Source organism: Theropithecus gelada, chromosome 5 (assembly GCF_003255815.1).
Source record: "Theropithecus gelada isolate Dixy chromosome 5, Tgel_1.0, whole genome shotgun sequence".
Lineage (NCBI taxonomy): Eukaryota > Metazoa > Chordata > Mammalia > Primates > Cercopithecidae > Theropithecus > Theropithecus gelada.
This window is the reverse complement of record NC_037672.1, coordinates 106,489,206-106,512,958: the sequence shown is the minus strand read 5'-3', so window position 1 is coordinate 106,512,958 and position 23,753 is coordinate 106,489,206. Positions and strand designations below refer to the sequence as shown.

The window sequence follows — 23,753 nt, the reverse complement described above, 5'->3', positions numbered from 1 at the left end:
ATGCTCTGTAATATTTTTACAGTCAATTAAATAATCCTAAGTACTCTCTCTGGACTTCGGGTGTCAATAAAATGGTAGTCAAGTTCACGTCACATTATGCTGGTTGACAAGTCTGATGGAAATGGAACTGGCATTTTGTCTCTAGACTTTCTGCTCAGAGTGAAGAATGCAGGGGTGCACCTGCTTACCTGCTTCTGGGAATAAACTACATTAAAAAGATCCAACGTCCACAGTGAAATGATGAAGCACAAAAAATGTTCATTACCACTGAAGATCTGGTCTCAGCATCGCATTTCAGGATGATATTTCTTTCGAGAAGAATCAGTGGGTCTAACGTTAGACATAAGTGCCAGTTCTATTTTGTTTAATAATCATTATAAGTCTAATGTGTATATCTTTATTTCTTTCTTGGGGCCTTCTGATGTCTATTCTTCAACTCTCTCATCTCTGAACTTCAACCTTTGACCTCACCTGACTGATCAGATGGTGTTTCCTAAAATCAATCATGGGTTTCTCTCTGCTGATCAGCAGCTCATTAAACGCCGCCTGATTAAGGTAGTGCTTATTCTTGCTGAAGTCTGATTTCTTCTTTACATCGGTTATTGCTCTGTATACCTATTGCTTTACCGTTTATCTCTGATGGGTGGGGTGTGGGCGGTGGGTGGGTATTTATTTGGAAATATCCTCAAACAAAATTACGTTTAGTCAGCTGCATTTGTTTGAAATGTTAGATACAAGTACCAAAAAAGATACTAAAAGCCTATCTAATTTTTTCTTAATTAAAAAATTTTAAATTGTAGCTACTAACAGATCCAGTTTCTAAGCTCTCTAGCTTTGGTAATTTATAAATTATTATGCAATATGATGGGAGCCTCATATGCTTAATTTTATAGGGTATGAAAAAGTAAACACATTTGTCTAACTATAAAGGCAGCCATTTTATTAAATGAGGTGAATACAACTGATGCAGTGTTATGGATAAAGTAATTCACACATTTTATACCAGCTCTGACTGTAGTGGTAACATATACACTATTTCAGAGAATGGAAGTGCTGGTTCCTGAGCTGCTTTGATTTTAATAGCATCTACTCAGTCACCCAGCGTGAATATTTATTTGCTCCCTGCTGGGAGGCAAATTGCCTACAGGCTTTATATTTGTGGTTGTTCTGGTTCTTTTCATAGTGTAAATGTGGATCAGATAATGCAAATTTAAGGTGCTGAAAAGAAGACCTGAGTCTTTATCTTTCATGGTTATTGCTGGTCTGTTCCTTTCTCCATCACAGGGTGACCAAGGACAGGCAGGGCCTCCAGGACCCCCTGGCCCTCCAGGCCCAAGAGGGCCACCTGGGGACACAGGGAAAGATGGCCCCCGTGGAATGCCAGGAGTACCTGTGAGTCACTTTTTAGATCACTTATTCTCACACGTTTTGTTTCGTGTTAAGGGCTGAGAACTAGGGTGGAGCAGGGTGGTGAGGGGCATCAGGTCAGGGGGTCAAGTGAGTGGAGTGGGTTGAGGGAAACGGGATGATGAGTGGAGTGGGTTGAGGGAAGTGAGATGATGGGAAAGTCCCCAAGCAGCATAGGGCGCTCCCAGCTGCATTCGTCTTTGCCACTTAATCCACTGGGGATCCAAGCAAACCACAAGAGACACCTGGAGGCAGCCACTAAACTGTTTTTGAGGGAAGCCTCAAGAAGTCTGTGATTGGAGTTGCCCAATCCCAGGTGTAACCTGACTGCCATAGTGTGCACCGGGGCCTTTGGTTTAAATGGGAGATTAGTCTGAAAAACTAAGTAGGAGGCTAATAACATTTTCCAAAGGTTCAATAGCAGACCAATAAAGTCCTATACTATTTATGGAAAGTAGAGGAAGTAAAACGTTCTAATAGTTATTCCCTTATAAATAACTTGAACCCCCAAAATTGCTAATAACCGTAAAATGAATGGTTAAAACATCGGTGGGTATGGTTTAAATATCATTTGTCTTTTGTATGTAAGGCTTATTCATAGAAATAATTTAAAAGTAATCTCAATACTTGGCTACAAAGATTGGTCAAGTGTCAATGATATAGTAGTAAAACACAGAAGATAAATGGTTTGGTTTCAGAGGCAACCCAGCAATTAAAAGAAATACATGGAAAAGGTCAAAAATTTTAGATTTATTTTATGACTTTAGGACTAGAAATTAAGGTTTATTACTGGATTAAATTATTTATTAAGTGTATTTATTTAACAAATTATTTTCATAGTATTTTTGTGGTACATAATAATAATGAAAATATTTATCCACAAAGCAGAAAATTTTGAAAATAAAACCAAAAAAATAAATAATTACAATACTCATTAATGTTTTGGTATATTTTCTTTCATTTTTATATGCATATATTTATGCATTTTTAGAAATAATGACTCTTTAAAAGAATATAGCATACTTTAAAACTTCTGAGACAGCCTCATAAGCCCATGTCCTTTTCTGAAAGCTGCTGTGAATTTGTTGATATAAAATGTGGAATTGTCTTTCAACATATGATTTGCTAGTTGTTAGGACTGCTTTCACTCAACCTCCAAAGACAGTGGTTGAATTCTATAGCTGTCTTCTAATGTCTTGCTTTTTATCATGATGATATTCCAAAAGGCAGAGAGATCCACAGCTTTAGGGATATTTAAAGCTCTCCCATTGATTGCTGGTTGCCACACAAATACAATGGGTGTCTCTTCAAAAAGTAGTTAAAACCATTTTGATGGTACATTAGTCAGACCATTGAGCATTATATACTATACTCAAATTCAAGATATAAATTACTTTTAAAAAATTTAAAGGTATGACAAACCACATAATCCAAAATTATATCATTCTTTAAACAAATATAGTTTATTCATGTAAGTAAGAAATGGAGCTTTCTACACATAGGACAAATTAACTTGTTTTAAAATTTTCAAAAATATAACTTGAACTATATATGGTCTCAGAGTTTATTTATATGTACTATGATGACTGCTAGAGAAAGATTTCTTTTTCTTTTTTTTTTTGAGAGAGAGTCTCGCTCTGTCATCCAGTTTGGAGTGCAGTGGCGTGATCTCAGCTCACTGCAACCTCTGCCTCCCGGGTTCAAGTGATTCTCCTGCCTCAGCCTCCTGAGTAGCTGGGACTACAGGTGCCTGCCACCACGCCCAGCTAATTTTTTTGTATTTTTAGTAGAGACGGGGTTTCACCATATTAGCCAGGATGATCTCGATTTCCTGACCACAGGTGATCCGCCCACCTCAGCCTCCCAAAGTAAAAAAAAGATTTTTTTGTGTGCAATGAGGTCTTTGCTGTGTTGCCCAAGCTGTAGTGCAGTGGCTATTCACAGATGCCATCATAGCACACTATAGCCTCAAAGACCTGGACTCAAGCAGTCCTCTTGCCTCAGCCTCCCAAATAGTTGAGATTACAGGCGTGTATCATCATACCTTGCTAGAAGAAGACTATAAAAATAAACTGTGAAATACTTATTTTGAAAGACCAGCAATATCTATATTCATTGACATTTTAAGACAAAAAATATTTTTAGCCAATGACTGTCATTATGACAATAAAATATAATAATTCTATATCAATCTGAATATAAGAAAATGATAATGTCATGATATAGTGTAATTTTCTGTATCAAATTTAATAAAACATGTTACTTCAGCCATCATTAATCCAGGAAGACCAAAGTTTAACATCAGTCTCTGCTCATTTTATTAAACACCTGTACTAAGAGCAATTGTCTCTCTGTCCTACGTATGAAAGTTCTGAGTTCTCATAAAGACACCATGTCCTTATCTTTATGTCATCCTAAAGAAGACATGATAATCTAGACTAATTTTATTAAACCCTAAATTTGTAAAGTTTATTTGTAGAAGGGAAATTAGCTCTCTTTTAATGTGCTACATTCCTCTATTTAACCTGAAGAAATATACTTGACATTTACATGCCCCAGTCAAAGAAAAAAAATGATTGAAGGGTTTTTTAAAAATACTTACAGCATTACTAAAATTATCACTATTCTTTTTTAAGGGTGAACCAGGAAAACCAGGAGAACAAGGCTTGATGGCAAGTATCTCAATTTATCTTTTTCTATACTAAGCCAGGTTGTTTAAAACTATGGTCAAGATTATGTGTGACAAATGTATCTGTCATATGACAGACTATAATAAAAAAGTGAAAATTAGTAAAAGTTAAAAGTAATATGGCCTATCTACTACATGCTAAGGGTCATAAAACTACATATCTACATTGCTGATGCAGGAGAAAAAGAAAGAGATTCCAGGTGTGGGGAGCGACAGAGATGCTGCAGGCCAAAGGAGAGACTTAATTAAGTGACTCTGCTGTAAGAGAGATTAAATTTAGGGGCATGCCTATTAGCTTAAATAGAAATGGAAATCCCATTTTCAAAGGGATCAGGTCTGACTAAATGAATTCGCACAGGAAACTTTGCACAGTGATTCAGAGTTTTTCTACCGTTGAACATCTCTATCCAGAGAAAAATTGCTGTGCCTTTTGGTTCTCTGTCATTTAAAAACAAACAAACAAACAAACAAAAAAGGTCCTGAAATGATTCCACATGGACTTACTCATAGACACACAGGTCCCAGTTCCCCATGATTTGTTTATCTTTTGCTGGTAGAAAAGATGTTTGGTTAGGAATTCCTTCAACCTACCTCTTCCTGTCCCCTCCTCTCTGTCTCCTGAACTGCCTCTCTAATCTGTTACGATGTGAACACTGTTGGGAAGCACAGGGTAATTCTCTAATAACCCAAATGCCAGAAGAGGGCTCACACTCATCCTGGATACTGAAGGAGTGGGCCCAGAGAGTGCCGGGTTGCCAACAGGTGACCACAATCAGCTTGACACTGTCCATCCTGCATAATGTTAGGCTGGGCACGGGGGTTCATACCTGGAAACTTAGCACTTTGGGAGGCCAGGGAGGGGAGGATCACTTGAGCCCAGGAGTTTGAGACCAGCCTGGGTAACACAGTGAGACCCTGTTTCTAAATATATATATATTTAAAAAACAGGTAGGTCCTAGTGAAACTAACGCATAGAGTCAGGAATCAGCAAGGCTTCTTTGGGCTTGAGATGCATTCGCAGCTCTCCTGAGAAGTCAGCTGTAGGTACAGCTGCCTTTGCAGGATCCCTGGTGAAATGAAAGCATCCCGGGTCCAGATCTCATCCACTGCCTGGAAATTCTGTTCCTGACCTGTAATATCAAGAAACAATTTTATTTTACATTTATTTTTTTTTGAGATGGAGTCTTGCTCTGTCGCCCAGACGAGTGCGGTGGCGTGATCTCGGCTCACTGCAACCTCCGCGTCCGGGATTCAAGTGATTCTCCTGTCTCAGCTTCCTGAGCAGCTGGGACTACAGGCATGTGCACGCCTGGCTAATTTTTGTATTTTTAGTAGAGATGGGGTTTCACCATGTTGGCCAGGATGGTCTTGATCTCCTGACCTTGTGATCCACCTGCCTTGGACTCCCAAAGTGCTGGGATTACAGGCGTGAGCCACCGTGCCAATACAGATAATTTTTGGTGATATAATGGTTTTTGTTTAAAAAAGAAAAAAGTGGAAGGAACGGAAAAGAGTCTATATGTAAAACTTAAAACCTTTGTCATCAGTGGTAACTGCATACAAGTGCAGCGTTAGCTCTCGGTGGTATGGAGTTATAGAGTATGAGGAATTCTGGGAGAACTACAATATAAATTTTGAAATTAATTTAAGCAATTGAAAGTACATGTAATTTTTGTCCTGGAAAATGGTGAAAACACATTCTTCCCATATATTCGTATATCAAAAGCTATGTGGGCTTCTCAGGAGCCTTTGTTTGTCTCCAGGTGTGCACAGACTACTCAGATTTTTATCGCTGGCATTGGCTTTTTTCCCTGATAGCTAATACAGCATCCTAATGTACAATATTCTGAAATAAAATGGATATATTTATTTAAAATTATCATCTTCCACTCAAGGAATTCTCTCTTACATATTACATATGCTCTCCAGGATATACTGTGTGAATAACAATATAATCTCATTTGCTTACCATTTCCAGTTTGACATAGTTAAATACAAATGTTTGACCTGATCCTAAATCACTTGCATTATATCTTAGCATGCTCCAGTTCCCATTTCATATCAAAACTTTCTCAGGTGAAACAGTCCTGGGCTTTTTTTTCTACAAACTTTTCTTGACTCTTTAAACTCTTATGATTTAGTGCATGTTCTTATTTTTTAAATGCATTTAAGAAACCTACTGGAAATGACAAATGTTTCAAGGATATGTAGATTAAGTGATCTAAATGGCATTTAAAAATTACTGTTTTTAAAGATGTAAGATTCCTTTCAAAGAGAAAACTTCTTTAATGTATATAAAGAAAAGTGACAAATTATAGTGTATATCCCAGTGAATTTTCACCAAGTGAACAAACTATATACAAACCAGATCAAGAATAAGGACATTATCTTAAACCCTTCTTTACCCCCAGTTGTCACCCCAGAGGTAACCTCCACCCTGACTCTGTCACTATACATTAGTTTTGCCTACATTTGAATTTTATAGTAATCGAATCCTACAGTATGTACACTTTTGTGTCTGGCTTCTTTCATTCAACATTGTATTTGTGAGATCATCTACCTCTGTTTTAATGGCTTTCACAGCTTGTTTAAAAAAATAGGAGGAAGAACCATATTTCCTTGACTACCCCAGTAAAACTACATCATTCTGATAGCAGTAAATGAATGAATGTCCGTCTGACCTTGGGCAAGTCACTTAACCTCTCAATTTCTCATTTGTGAAGAAAGGATAATAATACCCTCTCTGACCGCCTTAAAAGGTTGCCAATGACAATGCAATAAATTAGGGGAAAGCACTTTAAAACATATAATGAAGAACTATATGAGTATGTTATTATTATTATCACTCAGTTGTTCTCTCTAGAGTAAATTACAGGTGAGTGTGGATTTATATACCAGATGTATTCCTGTAAAGTTTTGTATAAATTAGATTTTCTTGAATCAACATATTTTGAATGTGCTAGGGAATTTTGCTGTTTAAAGAAATCCTATTCAGAATCTTTCTGCAAATCAGTGTAATCCTCTAATTCTTCTCCTCAGCAAACTGAATTTCTACTTTTTATGTTTGTTTAAGATGAATATTTCTCCAATCTAAAAATCTATCTTTTTAAAAAGAAATCATGATTTATTAACTTGAACAGCACCTGTATATTTTAACTCATACCAAAAAGAGAAGAGGATACTAGAAATATAACTGCAGTTTCCATGAGGTGGAAATTTTTCTTTTTTCTCTCTCTCTTTTATTATTATTTTTATTATACTTTCAGTTCTAGGGTACATGTGCACAACGTGCAGCTTTGATCCATAGGTACACATGTGCATGTTGTTTTGCTGCACCCATCAACTCATCATTTACGTTAGGTATTTCTCATAATGCTGTCCCTCCCCCAGCCCCCATCCCCTGACAGGCCCGTTTGTGTGATGTTCCCCGCCCTGTGTCCAAGTGATCTCATTATTCAATTCCCACCTATGAGTGAGAACATGCGGTGTTTGGTTTTCTGTCCTTGTGATAGTTTGCTCAGAATGATGGTTTCCAGCTTCATCCATGTCCCTGCAAAGGACATGAACTCATCCTTTTTTATGGCTGCATAGTATTCCATGGTGTATATGTGCCACATTTTCTTAATCCAGTCCATTATTGATGGACATTTGGGTTGGTTCCAAGTCTTTGCTATTGTGAATAGTGCTGCCATAAACATATGTGTGCATGTGTCTTTATAGTAGTATGATTTATAATCCTTTGGGTATATACCCAGTAATGGGATGGGTGGGTCAAATGGTAATTCTAGTTCTAGATCCTTGAGGAATCTTGAGGAGGAAATTTTTCTTAGAAACTTAGAAATTTTCTTTCACATATTGTGGGGGGGGCGGGGGGGGGGACCTGAAATCTGCTAGGGAGAAAAGTACATTGTATCAGTAGTTCTGGTTTTAGAAATACTTAGTGGTATATGACTATAGTCTGTGATCCTTTTTACTGATCTATAAAATGTAGGTAATAATTCCTATTCTACCTGTCTCACTGGGTTATGGTGAGAAGCAAGTGAAATGATAATATGAAATGTTTTATGAACCACAAAGAGTTCCATAAATGAGAAGTATTACTATTAAAACAAATGTCTGGTGATATAACTTGGCATACAGAAAGGCTGCTGTAAGAAATGTAAGGGCTAAGAACAGTTGAATAATAGCTACCAATTAAATTACAACATGTCAAATACTGCAATTAAGAGTGTAATTTATTGCTTGTGTCCTGTTTGTAGTTGTTGTTTTAGCCGTCCCCCATATATCGTATCTTCTTACATTATTAATTTTTCATAACATTCCCCTTCTCACCCACTTATTAAGACAAACAAAAGATAATAAATACCACTACTCTCATCTTTTTCACATTATGTAAACCCCACTACATTTGTTGGTTTGTGTCATGGAGGAGTGCTTGATTACATAAGGGTCTTAAGAGGCGCTAGAGAATTGTTATAAATTTAAAATGTCTGTGATGATGAAATGAAGAAGCTAGAAACAATCTAAAATTAGCTCTTGAAAAACTTTATGAGTGTATCAGGTAGGGAATTAGTTTTCATAATCTAAGATATATAGTTTATATTGCAGAAGTAGTCATCTGATGATTAACAGCATCTATGATAGAATAAAAAGGAAAACCTGCAGCTCATGCAGTCCACATTTATTTAATCCTGCCATGCATCTATTCTGTAAACATGACCTTCGGGTTTCCAGGAAGTTCAGGATGAGCTTTTAAAACCCAGATCTTGCACTTAAATAAATTTGACTCCATCTAAATAAGGAGAGAGCTGCTGTATCTTCTAAAACTAGACCCAAGAATGAAACAAAGGAATGACCATAATTGGAAGTGATCAAGTTCTGAATCCTAGCACAAATGATCTTTATCTTTCAGTTCTTCAGAAATTTAAATCGTTTTTAAAATAGTATTTTAAAAGGTATCTTTCCTTTCGATATTCTTGCTGTTTATTTCTTTGACAGATGCAGAAATTTTCAAAAGCGTGAAAGATAGACGGTATCAAAAAAAATATACCAAATAGCTCCAGTTTCATGTATATTATTTTTGTTCCAAATTGTCTATATCCAAGGTTTCAGAGACCAAATCACTTTCCTGTTCTGAAACTCTTTATTCCTTTCTTCTCCTCCCCTAAATATATATAAACTCCATAACATGCTCATTTATCTTCTACTGAATTATAAGAATACTTAAAATGTTCCTCATTGGGCCCTAGTGGTATCTGAGAGTTCAAAACTCAGAAATATTTGCTGTTGTAGTGCCGTAAAGTGAAATTTGGACTTTTGTCCAAACAGTTTACAGATACTTTTAGTTTATTTTAATTTTACCTGTAAACACATTTAATACGTTTGGGTCAAGTGAATATAATGTTTTAAAAATATTAATTAATAACATAAGCATGAAAATGTTTCAGTTGCATTTAAAATAAAATTGAAATAACCAGTATGTAAAGGTTTACTTTAAATGTGTTCGATTTATAATGTATTGCTATCCCACGGATTTGCTAAAACTCATGGCTTTCCTTCACTGTGCTTTGATCTGCCTGCTATCTTGATCAACAGATGGCAGGCACTAAAGACAACAGCAGACTTCCCGATTTGGATCTGGCAGAGGAAACAAGACCCCCAAACCTTCAAATCACAAATAACAAAAATGACTGAAATCATCTAATTGTAGTTAGTTATTAGACGAAATTTTGACAACAAAACCTTATTTGGTAAAACTGCATGTCCTTCAGTTGTGCACGCTGCCTGCTGAGATGCCTTAGCAACCATTCTAATGCTTTACCAGCCTCCCTTAATCTGATTGTCCATGAAGTACATATAAATGGCACACCTGCAGGGCTCTTCCCACCTCCTTGGCACTTTTGCCCAGGGCCTGTAGTATGTTTTTCAAATGGACCAGAGAAAGCAGACAAGTGATGCCTTCTATTTCTGGTACTGCCCTGCCACCCCTTCCAGGGAGTCCTGCCGTAGAATCAACACAGTGGAGCTGTGTCTCCCCAGCCTTGGGGGACCTGCTCTGTGTTGATTCCTCTGTGCACAGACTTTTCTCTAGAGGTGTCTAAAGGTCGCTTAGTGAGGTGATAGGAAGGAACGTTTGACTCTTCTTTGAAGCTGGTTCTGTCTCCTGGAAACAAAACGTCATCTTGGGGAATATTTTCAACAATGATTTAGGAGCGTGATTATGTAGCAGAAAGACAGTCTCAACAGCTGAGTAGATGACTCTGTCTGTATTCCTCTCTCATTACTTCATTTTGTTTTCCTTAATGACCTCCAGGCTGTGAATCAGCTCTAATATTAACTATTTTTTACAGTGGCTCAAACTCAAGGTCTAATAAGTTCTATCATTTGGGCAAATTAAGGTATCTAGGCCTTAGATTCCTCATCTGTAAGGAATGATGAAACTAAACGGTGTGAGTTCCCTTCCAACTCTAAAGTCCTGTCATCCTGCTCTGTTTCTATTATGAATGCACAGATGCATATTATATGTATCTATTATATATGTTCTGTAAATAATTAAAAGCAATGAACAGTCATATACTAAGCTTTTAATAGAAGAAAGTCTTAAAAATTGTCTCCTTCCTCAAAACCATAATCAACTTCTCTAGTTGTCACTGCTTTTAACTTTAGAATTCAGCTTATTGTAGCTCTACTGAAGCAAAGTAAGTGATTCTTGTATGAGAATATTAACTAAGTTATAATTGATCTGTCTCATCAAATTCTCATATTTCATCATTAGATAAAGAAGAAATTTTTAAAAATAGAGTTAAGTCTGTTTGAATGTGCTTCACCTTTGCTGACTTAGGGCAAATGTACAAGTTTTAGGGCAAGGGGAAAAATGGGAGTCCTTATACAAAGTGTCTAAATATTTAAGTTATAAACCAACCTAATGAAACTGTTCAGTAAAATATGTTCTATCCTCCAACCTTTACAGATATATTCTCATGATGACTTGGAAAGTTCAAATCTAGAATTCTTGCCCTCCTTGGAATTCAAAGCCACAGTGTGGTGGCACGAGGAGGGCTGTAACTAGCCCTAGTCCTATCCTTGGCCTGCTTCCCTTCTCTCCCGCACCTTCCTCCATTCTTCAACTTGATAAGACTCAGGCTCTAACTTTATAAAGGGTTCTTGAATGCTCACAGGACCAAATTTCATCGATCCCCCTCAAAATACCCACCTCTTCACCTTCTCTTCCAATTTGTTATGGTGCACACCAGTGGTATGGTTCACATTCAGAAGAACAGGCCTGGGAAGAGGCAACACAGAGTCTTTGAAGTGAGCTCAAGTCACTGGGGCAGAGAATTCCAGAGTCCTTAATACCTGAAGGTCAGGTGGCTGGGGGGCTGGTAGGGCTGAGGGTGGAGGGTATGTGTACGGGTAAGCATGTTCTCTTAGACCCATGGATTCCTAACCCCCTGGGAATCACAACCAGAAAAGGGCCCTTTAAAGCATGGGCTCAAGACAAAAGCCTCCTTGCCAGATCTAAGGGAAGTTCAGGATCCATGTGTCTGAGTGGAGCCTTAAAAAAGAAATAGATTGCTGCTTGGTCACCTCCTTTGAGGAAACCTCACACACATGCATACACTTTCACACTCCCCCAAGCTAAGTTAGAAGCTGTCTTCTCCCCTCCTTCACAGCATTTATCACATCATATAATAGTTTTTGGTACTTAATGTGTTTAATAAACAGAATGACTGAATGATGTGAGTTAATCAATTAATAAATCAGGCTCTAGTACAAATAAATGAGCTTTATGTTTTTCTCCCAATAGATGTCATGTCATTATGCCCCAAGGCATAGGATTGGGCAGGATAAATCCAACAGAATTACATAAAATTGCTCTTCTTTTTCTTCTTTTGTTTTGTTTTAGAGACAGGTTCTTGCTCTGTCACCTGGCCTGCAGTGCAGTGGCATGATCACAGCTCACCTCAGCCTTAAACTCCCGGGTTCAAGGAATCCTCCTGCCTCAGCCTCTCAAGTTGCTAGGACTAAGGCATGCACCACCATACCCGGATTTTTTTATTTTTATGTTTTATGGAGATGGAGGCTTGCTGTATTGCCCAGGCTTCAAGCAATCCTCTTGCCTAGGCCTCCCAAAGTGGTGGGATTACAGGTGTGAGCCACCACGCCCGGCCTGCATCTTTTTATATTTATATATGTGTTATAGATTATTTGGAGTATATATGTGCTTATAAATATGCATGTTATAACTAAAAGAATGATTTTCATGAGGACAATGGAAAAGTAATTGCATCAATTTCTAGTCACACCAGCCGGGTGCGGTGGCTCACGTCTGCAATCCCAACACTTTGGGAGACCGAGGTGGGTGAATTACCTGAGGTCAGGAGTTTGAGACCAGCCTGGCCAACATGGAGAAACCCCGTCTCTACTAAAAATACAAAAAATTAGCTGGGCATGGTGGTAGGTGCCTGTAATCCCAGCTACTCTGGAGGCTGAGGCAGGAGACTCACTTGAACCTGGGAGGTGAAGGTTGCAGTGAGCCAAAGTTGCACCATTGCACTCCAGCCTAGGTGACAGAGCAAGACTCGGTCTCAAAAAAAAAAAAAAAAAAAAAAAAGCCCCAAATTCTAGTCACACCATATGGCTATTTATTAAGTAGTATATAAAAGGTTTAGAAGAAATCTTAGAAATAATTTAGCTTAGCATTTCACAGAATAACATCAGAGTGAAAAAGAAACTGCCAAGGTTACAAAATAATTAGTGGCGGAACCAGGCTAGAATCCAATTCACTGATTTCAGTCTTGGGTGTTCTATTGTCTAGATCTGCACTGTTCAATGCAGTCAGCATTAGCTACATATGGCTATTTAAATTTAAAGTTGGCCAGGCTCTTTGGGAGCTAGCACTTTGGGAGGCCCAGGTGGGTGGATCACTTGAGCTCAGGAGTTTGAGAACAGCCTGGGCAACACGGTGAAAACCCGTTTCTACAAAACAAACAAACAAAAACAAAAATTAGGCTTGATGGTTCATGCCTGTAGTCCCAGCTACTTGTGGGGCTGAGACAGTAGGATCACTTGAGGCTGGAAGGTGGAGGTGGAGGTTGCAGCAAGTCGAGATCACGCCACTGCACTCCAGCCTGGGTGATAAAGTGAGTCCCTGTAGAAAATAAAAAATAAATAAATAAATAAATACAATTTAAAATTCAGTATCTAAATATTGTACTGGCCACATTTCAAGTGCTCAGTAGCCATATGTGATTGGTGGTTATCCTATTGGTTTGACCAATATAGAATGTTTCTATTATTATAGAAAGTTCTGTTATTAATAGACAGTCCAGATCCATCTAGGTAGAAAACAGATCTGAATAGGATATGACTATATATTATAATCTTAAATTTAAGAGCTTTTTCTGTGGATCATGAGTTATTTAAATTCTAGCAGCCAGTGTTTCTCAGCATTGTTGATTTAAAATAGGAAAAGCACTTACACTGCTCAATGGAAATATTTTGTACTGAGTGTAGTGTAGGGTGATAGGCTTTTGTGAACCATAAATTTGTTTCCTTTATAGTACTCGAGGGAAGTATGTTTAATCACAGAGGGCAGAGAAGCCTGTTAATTTTTTCTTTCTTTTCGGATCATTTCCATTTTGGGTTTAGCAATAAGAAGCAGTTTATTAAATATTTTGAAGAGATGGAGTGAGCTAATTTTAGTGTGGATATCTGGCGAGAGGTAATATAGAGTCTCTGTTTTGGAATCTGATCAAAAATAGATTTTTATATACCTAGATTTATCTTTAATCTATGGTATTTAATGCTCAATATTTAGTCTTGGGTTCTGGTTTTGTCAAGTGGTGAGAAAAATGTATTACTTCTTTAATTTCCTGAGCTTTAAGAGACCTCCCTTAAAGAGGTCATAGCCTCATGATTTTGAGAAACACCAATAAATGAATCATCCTGGTTTAATATTTTCCTCAAAAATTCAGCACATGAGATAGAGAAGTCAAAAAGAATTTACTCTTTTAAAAAATAACTACCACATGTAGAACTTTTTTTCATCAAATGCTCATGAATACATATAATGACATGTCATCTTCCTAACAGGCTCTGGGTTGTAGAGGAACTTTTTCAAATAATAGGAATTATGGGGTGATATTACTGAAACAAAAATCTCTGATACTTAAACAGAACAACTGCCTCAAAACTGGGAACTCTTTCAGTGATAGAGTTATGATAGTATGAGTGTTGAAATAATGGTGGAAAGCCAGTAAACAGAATTTAATAATTTTTAAATTCATTCATTCATTGTTTCCATTTAGTCAATAATTATTTATGTGTTAGGCACTAATCTAGGTGCTGATGATATGAAATATATGGCCTGAGGAAGTTGCTACCTAGTCAAGTGGATTTTTAAAACAGGTAAATAGGTTAAAATATAGCCAGTTGAAACGTGCTAAAGAAACACAAAGGGTAAAAACAAGCTTTGTCTGGGTGCGCTGGAGAAGGCTCACGAAGGAAGTGAGTTATGACCGCTGGGCCTTGAAGAATGATTAAGAACTTCACATGAAGACTGATTGGAGAAGGATATGGACTTCTTGGGAAAATATAAATGATGAAGTGTGACTGAAGACAGGATCTATGAAAGACCTGAAACAAGAGATGAGGCTCTCCCTTTTCAGCACTGTCTTGTTCTGCTCTTGTTTATGCTGTGTTCCTTCATACCCACTTCAACTAAATCACGGGCTTTTACATTGAAAACATTGCAGTGCACTCTCTTATATTCTAAACATTTCCCAACAGTTTCCAGTTGGCATTTCTACACACTTAAGCTATGAAATCCGAATCTTGTAAAACATCACTTGAATTACACTCCAGACATATATATAATAGTGGCTAGAGTTTATGTTTCTTAACCTTCCCACATCAAACACCCAAGCAGAACATGGCATTTTATATACATGCATCTTAAATGATCCCTTCTTAAGTAAGACAAATTTCCTCTTACTCTTTATAAACCAAGTTTATGTATTTTGGGATCTCATGATGCATTACACCAGGTTAATATCTTTCAAAAAATTGTAATTAAAATCTGTTGTACCAAACCCTTGAGAAAGTCTGGTACCAATGTTTTATGACTCCATCAGTTAGATTATACGTGTTATCATTCTTCCCTTTGGAACTAGACTTTTAAAAGTATTTTCTTCATTTTGCCTAACTTTTATTAAATCATGGAAAAATTCTTAACTCGAAAAGGAAATAATTTTAAATGGCTTAATAGTTTTGGGCTTTTATCCTCCCTTTCACAGATGGACCACCTCTTTTTTTGTTCCCTGTGTTTTTTATTACAGAAGCTAGTTGTATATTCTCGTGTCCAGAAATGACCAGCAGCTCTCAGAGCTTCAGATTTTACTGTTAGTCATCAGGGACAGAACAGGAACTGTGTCCGCCCCCTACATCATTTCCTAATAGCAGGCAACCAGAACTTGCCTTAAAACATGTCCCAAGAGGCATCCTAAAGCACATCATTTAGGAACTCAGCATCCTGTTTAAGTAATTAATACCTCAATCAAATTTGTGCTAACATCAGTAGTGTCAGAAAAATTCATTAATTTTTTTCCATCCCATGATGTATCTTTTTGTGTTTTTTTTTTTGTTGTTCACAAACTGGAAAGTACAGCCAATGCATAATGGTCACAGCATCATTCTTTTCTTAACAGCCTACTTTGAAGATTTACTTGGGTTGATAATTCTATCTACTGTTTGCATAATTGTTTTCTGAAGTGCATTGGAGACCGTAGGCCTACATACACATACACAACACTCTCAATTGTTAATGATACCATATAATTTGGATGATTTTGTCTTTGCTGTATTCATATGGAAGTCATGACCTAAATTCCTCTACTCACGCTTGCAATTAGAGGTAATCTGGAGGCTATTAGAATAGGCCAGCAATGTTAGAATGAGTCAGGTGAACAAAAAGAGTAAAAAATCCTGCCATTCCTATCTTGAAACACTATTGTCTAAAGTTTAAGAAAAAACAAAACAAAACCTGATTTGCTTTATGTATCCATTTATTCATTTCTTTAATTTTTATCCTACTCAAAGTAAACATCATTGTGCTTACAAGTACCTACAAGGCCATACACATACAATTGTTCTTTCCTGTTCGTATCCCCATCTCCCGCTACTCACTGATAGCCTCCTTGGTGTTCTTTGAACACACTTAGCATGTGCCCAACTCTTGGTCTTTGCATTTGCTCTTCCCTTGCCTGGAATATTCCTCCCCCTTCTATATACATGGCTCTTTGCCTGACCTCTTTATCACTGAGAGCTTCACTAAATGACCCCCCCCACCCCGCACACACACACACACAATTTAAACTATTCCATCTACTTCTTACAATCCATATCCCCCTCTTTGCTTTAGCACTTACCACCTGACACAATTTTATATTTTATTTGTTTACTGTCTTACTACATTCACTAGTATATGAAGTCCAGTGGTATGCATTTTTATCTTATTTTGTTTTGAGTGCTCACTGAGTGGTCATTTTGTTTTGCCTTATTTTGTAAGCAAAATAGCACCCAGTAGGCTCTTAAAAACTATTATGTGAATGAATAAATGAATTAACCTCAAAATGATTCACTGAGCAATCACTATGTGCCAGCTACTGTGCATGATAAAGGTAATTTAGAGTGAGTAAAGAAGTAACCAGACAATTATGATTATTGTTGGTAAATTCTAGGAAAACGTCATAGGGGTGCTTTGGAGAACAAAAGAAGGCACCTAACCCCAAGGGTGAGGGCTCTGAGCTCTGATATTTGGAATGGATGCAGGAGAGGACAGGGGAGAAGAAAGCCTTTTATAGGAACAGACAGAGGTGTAGAACTATGGAAGCCTGGCTTATGCAGAAAACTGCAACTACTGCCAAATCTCAGACTCTTCTAAAAGGCTATGAAAAGGCATTGAAAGATATTTAAGTATGGGAAAGGTATGAACCTATTAGGGGAAGCTCACGCAGGCAGCAGTGTGCAGAAAGGATTGGAGGAGACCAAAAGCAGGGTGGTCATTAGGTGAACGTTATGTTAGCTAAGGGAACGAGAAATGGGTTTAACAGGAATGTAGCAATGTGACTGGAGAAGAGGGCTGGACCATAGAGATATTCTTAAGTATCTGATGGACTGAAGTAGGAGTAAAACTTTACTCTGAGGCCCGAGTAACATGATTTTGGTAAGCAAGTCACCAACATGAGGTCTATCATGTTTCTTTAAGTTTCTCACCATGTGCTGAATACTGTACATAAATGTTTAGATATGGAATCTAGCAGGGGAGAGGAAAAATTGGAAAGAAAATCAAGTATACTATATAATTTCTTACTGCGTTTACAAATTTTTATCTGAACTTTATTTTGCATAACTTTCCATGGTGTTTTCTGAAAGATTATTAAAACTGGTATAAAGATTTATGTGCAGATTAGTGCCATTACTCCATGTTTAGAATTTTTCAGTGACTCTTTGAGTTTTTGTCTTTTTGATAAAGTTATACTCATGATGCAGAATTCTTCAATAAAAAGTTTTTACAATTTATATCACCCAGAACCTGTATTTAAACAGGTGTATTTTAAGGTTCTAATTATAGTTGACGTTTCTGGAGTTTAAAGAAATGTAGCTTAGTATGTTGAGATTCTGTATGTTACAGTTTTTAATCTTGACATACATGCAAAAAAAATTATTTTGAAAAAAACTAGATTTTTTCATCTTAACTGGTTATATACAAAGTATATGCAAATATAAATAAAGAAGGACTGCTTCATCGATTAATAAAGATGAACCGAAAAGATTATGACTCTAGGTTGGAAATCTACTTGATCCAAACTTACTAAATCATGAGGATAACAATAATGGAATTGTTTTAGAAATCTTGAATCACTAGAACAATTGACTTTAATTTTGGGAATAGTCAGCATTTGTTTGACGAGTGAATAATGAATTTATGGCATGATTCATCCAAGTTGTGCAGGATGAAAATATAAACAAGTGTAAGGAAGATTAGATAGGCTAGGTGTAGTAGCTCACACTTGTAATCCCAACACTTTGGGATGCCAAGGTGAGAGGATCGTTTGAGGTCAGGAGTTCGAGACTAGTCTGGGCAATATAGCAAGACCCTGTCTCTACAAAACATTAAAAACTTAGCCAGACATAGTGACATGTGCTTGTAGTCCCAGCTACTTGGGAGGCTGAGGCAGGAGGATTGCTTGAGCCCAGGAGTTTGAGGCTGCAGTGAGCTATGATCATGCCACTGCGCTCCAGCCTGGGCAACAGAGTGAGACCCCGTCTCAAAAGGAAAAACAAAAATAAAAAAAAGATTTGATAAATTAATGAATGTTTCTATGGTATTTGCCCATTACTTTATAAACTTACCTTTGTACCAAAAACTGCAAGACTAATCAAATGTAATCATCTTAACCAACTGGTAGCAACATACCCTAATTTGAAAATCAATTTTTGGGTAGGGAAACTTGGATTTGTAAGCTTAACTTTAATTACCACAGTGTTATAGATATATAATGGTATTATTAATCTAAGGGTACTCAAAACAAATGTATATAAGTAAAATCTTGCTCAGTAAAAATAACTAGTATTTCTGGATGTGTGCATGCATGCACACGTGTCTGTGTGTGGTGTGTGTGTGTGTGTGTCTGTCTGTCTGTCTGTACTTAAGTGTCCTATATTTTATTCTGCCTTAATCCCAGGTCACCCCCTAGTAATGGATGATACTCTTGTTAGATCTCTACCATTTTTCCTGCCAGAGAGATAAAAGAAGTATATGCACATTTCTGGTAACTGTGAATATATTCTTGGCAGCATAGTTATGAAAATTCTGTAAGACATGTATTGCCAATTTAAAATTAATGTTAAATCTTAAAAACTGCTTTTATTTTTAGAAGTTACCAGAAGCAGCAGTAGTTTCCTAACAGTGAAGGAAAATATTGTCTTTGTAGCCATCCTTAGATTTTCATTAAATATTGTGTTAAAATATACAACTTATTTAATTTTATGAATTTCAGAGTTATGATTAGTCATTCTAAATCTCTGATTTTATGTGATTATGCAACAGAGACCAAATTAGAAAATATCAGATATGTTATTCTCTAATTAAAATACTTGATGTAGAATTCACTCTTATTTTCATTTGAAATATCCCCTTCCAGGGTTATATATCAATGTGATGAAAGAGACAATTTTAGTGAACAACATTTTTTTTCAAGTGGCAGTTAGGTTTACAGTGGGAAACAAGCCTTTGTGAATTGAACATACACATTCTCAGTCTAAATACTGAATTAATGTACTCCTTGTTCTATGATTTCCTTTCTAACGTCAACATTTTAAGAAGTAAAGTACTCTAGAGACACTGGAGAAAATGGAATGATAGACAATGATAAAACCCAAGTCCTTTCTTGATTCTCAGATCTCCTATCACCACAACCTCCAAATTCTGCCCTTACTTGGTATGATAACATGAACATTTACTTCCCAAACAATTTACCCAAGTGAGGAAATGATTAAATATGTTTATATGCTAAGGGGAAGAACTAGTGAAGAAGTGGAGCCTCTGATACAGATGCAGGGGTAACTGATTGCAAAAGATCCCTGAGGACAGAGACAAGGATGGATTCCAGAGTATACCAGATGAATTTGCCTTGTATAGGAGGAGGGGCTCTTCTTCCCCTGATACAGGAAAGAGGTACACATACATTTGGTTTGATGAGAGACAAGATGTCGAGGGAATTTACACTTGATAGTCTCTATTTTCTCTGCAAAATCTAAAACAGGGAGAATTTTAAATAGAGGGAGTGAGATAAGTAGAGAGAATGTCTGACCACACAGATAAAGCAAATAACAAGCTCATTAAACAGTTGGTTGGTTGAGTAAATTAAATAGAAATATATAAAGGCAATATTGCACAGTGTACTTTCAATAACCTAAAGCTGATTATATGAGGAAATTGTTAGTCTTCCTGTGAGGATTGCAAAATAACATGAGGAACAGATTCTCTGAATGTTCCTAAACATTATATATTTTTAATAAAAAGGATGCATGAACAGATCTTCCTCTAACAACCAACCTAGTGTTTTATTTAGTGTTATAGAGTAGGCATGCAACATGCTGATTAACTGAAATGTCACACACTGAAAATAAGCTGGTCGTTAGTTAAATGTCATGGAATAAAGAGCTTTTAACATGAAATGATGAGTGTCTATAACTTTGCTGAAACATACTAAAAAATATTTTTGAAAGAACTGGAAGAAAATGCTTAATAGTTATATTTTAAAATAGATACAAATAGAAATATAGCTATATCTCTTTGAGTTATTTTCCACTGTCTCAAAGCCATGCCTTGCTCTAAATAAAGCCAAGAGAATCCCAACACTGACTTTGTGGTTGAAAAACTGCTAAATCTCAAAACTGCTGCATTTCCATGCTGTATAAATATTCTCATTCATCTCACTAAATCTCCTCCACCCAGTATTTTAGTCTAAGAAACAACTGACAGCATCTTTTGTTCCCTTTTCTAGTATATACTTGGTATCATAGTTGACACTGGCCTCCCCTAGTTTGTAAACAAGTTTTTGTGCAGGTTAGTTGACTATATTTCCTAAGAGGAAGAATAGAGAAAAAAAAACAAAAAAACAAAAAAACGTGTTTCTTTGTAATGGCATTCAATTATTTCCTTTGCAAATCTGCTTACTGAAGATTTGCAGGCGCAGAAGTCATCTAATGTGTCCATTTGCTGAAAAACTACATTGCATTTTAACTGCTTCTAAGGACTGTATTTTCAGCCTTTTAAATGAGATTAATGTGATACATTTATAGGTATTTTTTTAAAAAACAACATGTGCTGGAACAGCAAAGATTATTTTTTAATAGCGAGGACAAATCAGAATCCTGCTCTATATGCTTAATGTTTTTCACAAGAAAATTAGAAGAAAAGATCCATGTGGTACTTCAAACTGAAATTTTTCTTTCCTTTTTTTCCCTGATATATGAAATGTCAACATAGTTCAGTAGAGCAAAGAGAATCTTAGAGAATAGGACAGTTTAAATTGGTCATCTAAGCTTAAGTGGCTGTAATATTATGTTAATTGAATTATTTTTCTTTTTTAGGGTCCTCTAGGGCCTCCAGGACAAAAGGTAGAGTATAAACAACAATACTGTGAAAGTAATTATGCTCTCATGACCTAATGGCAAGCAGGAGAGGTGAATGAAATTAGCTACTGTAAGCCATGCTGAAGCAGTTAGTCTGGTTTGTGCATTCTGCTTACTAAAAATACAGTCATATAATGTGAGCATTAGATGTCTAATTGACTCCATTATAAAAAATTCAATAAATCCAGAGCAGAGTCTTTTTAAGTTGTCTGCTGAACTTGTCCGTTATTGAATTTTTAATTCAAATACTGGTAAAACATTATGACAAAATTTAAAATGTGAAAGATAATTTGATATTGCAAAATGAATGCGTGGCCTTCCTCAATTATGTGATTGCCAAACGGCCAGGGAACTGAGCTGAAAAAAAGAATATTACTGGGTTCACTATATTTAAGTGGCCTATTGGTGTCCTTCTTGCTGAGGTAACGTGAAAAGTGACTTCCTGATAGTCATTTCATTGTTATCCACAATCATCAGAATTGACCATTAAATTCTGATGGAGAGACCAGATGCAGTGGCTCACGCCTGTAATCCCAACACTTTGAGAAGCTGAGGCGGTTGGATCACCTGAGGTTAAGAGTTAGAGACTAGCTTGGCTAACATGGTGAAACCCCTTCTTTACTAAAAATACAAAAATAGCTGGGTGTGGTGGCACACGCCTGTAGTCCCAGCTACTCAAGAGGCTGAGACAGGAGAATCGCTTGAACCTGGGCGGCAGAGGCTGCAGTGAGCCGAGATTGTGCCACTACACTCCAGCCTGGGTTAGACAGAGCAAAACTTGGTCTCAAAAACAAATTTTTTTTTTCAAATTCTGATGGAGAAGATCTAGGGTTTCCAAAATTACACCTATCCTATAGTAATAAATATCTTAATAGCAAATAGATGGCATTTTGCCAACAAAATATCACTAAGTCCTCATTCCCCCATCCTTATACCCCTCAATCGGGGAGGGGGGTATTTAACCCGCGGAAAACTAAAGAAAACAATTGTATTATAACAGGTGGAAAAGTGATTATTCTTTATCTTTGGAATCCATCAAAGATAGAGACTTTTTATCCCCCAAGCACTGGGCATGTGGCATCTGTTGAAACATAATCCTACAAACCAAGTAAAAGTCCATGGGTTGCGAGACAACTTGTGCATAGGAACACTTTGTCCTTTGCAATAATGTCTCTATTAAGCATGGTGTGAAATTGTAAAGCTACTCTAATCCACATACGACCAGGATAAAATTACTGCTTCAGGCTTCGGGAAGTCCTTTAATGACCCATTCAATATAATCACCGAACGCACTAAGGAACTTGCCATCTCAATTTGTTTTCGTTACAATTACTGTTTTTTCAGTAGACTACTTTTCAGGGGAGTTTTTGGTCTATAATTGGTATTTTAAAAAAAAATATATTTTCCCCGTTATTATTAAAGAAATGTAATATCATACATCTACTAAGAAAAATCTGTTTTCCAGTTTTAGACAAAGAATAAGCATATTGTATTTAAAATGGTTTCTCCAGAGCCTAAATGGAAGGTGTAATGGAGGGAAATGACATCACTGTTTGAAAATATTTGCTAATGTTTCTGTATCCAGTTAAATGTCATAGATTTTTCTCAGGTAATAATTAGCTTTCTTATTCTCCAGCTCACCCATCTATGTCCAATCATTCATACTCACGCCACTATGCATGTGCACACACATGCCCACACGTGCTCACACACACACACCTTAACTTTTTTTGTAAAGAAGTTGTGTTGTTCCTGGTCAGTGTATAACATTTTTTACACCTTTTTGAGTCACTCTGGAAGACATTCACATTCATGTGGCTTAAACTTACTCCTTGAAAGTCTGGGAGAAAAATGCTTACAATACAACAAATTTGAGTTTACGATATGGGTCCCTTATTTAACTGCAGAATAAATGGTTGTTATTTTAATTACCTTTTGTTTTATGGTATTTTAACTCATTAAATGCAAGTGTTACTGCTACTGGTAGGCGTTTTCCAGATGGAACTAAGCCTATTTATTCTTAAAAACATGAAAATTTAGAGCCATGTGGCCCTCTGATAGGTATGATCAATTTATCATGTAAATTTCTTTAAAACATATTAAAGTGAAGTGGATACTTAGAAGCAAGTTTTAATTTTAACTCTGTAGTTTCTGGGGAAGCTTGAGGAATCTGCTTACATTATATATTTGAACATAGTGGATAAGGTCTGAAAAATAAAACTCCTAGAAATGTTTTAGCAAGGCTTACATAACTAATACAATATAAATTTAGAATTGAAATATTTTGTGTATGATATCAACTGAATTTAATCATGTGTCTCTTTAGGGTTCTATTGGAGCACCTGGAATTCCAGGGATGAATGGGCAAAAGGTGAGTTCTATAAAATATTGTATTTAAAAAATAACTTGGTGGCCATTGAAATCACAAAATTATTCTAGTTCATAATGTTAGTAA

At 36.5% G+C, this 23,753-nt stretch overlaps 1 protein-coding gene across 2 annotated transcripts in view; it reads left to right on the top strand.

Moving 5' to 3' along the window:
• COL25A1 (collagen type XXV alpha 1 chain) overlaps nucleotides 1-23,753 on the top strand; it is a 506,768-nt gene that overhangs the window by 373,042 nt on the left and 109,973 nt on the right. Inside the window, exons 9-13 of one of the 2 annotated variants that reach the window (XM_025385780.1) lie at nucleotides 484-555; nucleotides 1,285-1,392; nucleotides 4,044-4,079; nucleotides 21,257-21,283; nucleotides 23,625-23,669. In XM_025385780.1, coding sequence (XP_025241565.1) covers nucleotides 484-555; nucleotides 1,285-1,392; nucleotides 4,044-4,079; nucleotides 21,257-21,283; nucleotides 23,625-23,669 — 288 coding nt within the window. The remainder of the gene's footprint in view (nucleotides 1-483; nucleotides 556-1,284; nucleotides 1,393-4,043; nucleotides 4,080-21,256; nucleotides 21,284-23,624; nucleotides 23,670-23,753) is intronic. The other variant, XM_025385781.1, reaches the window with a different exon arrangement.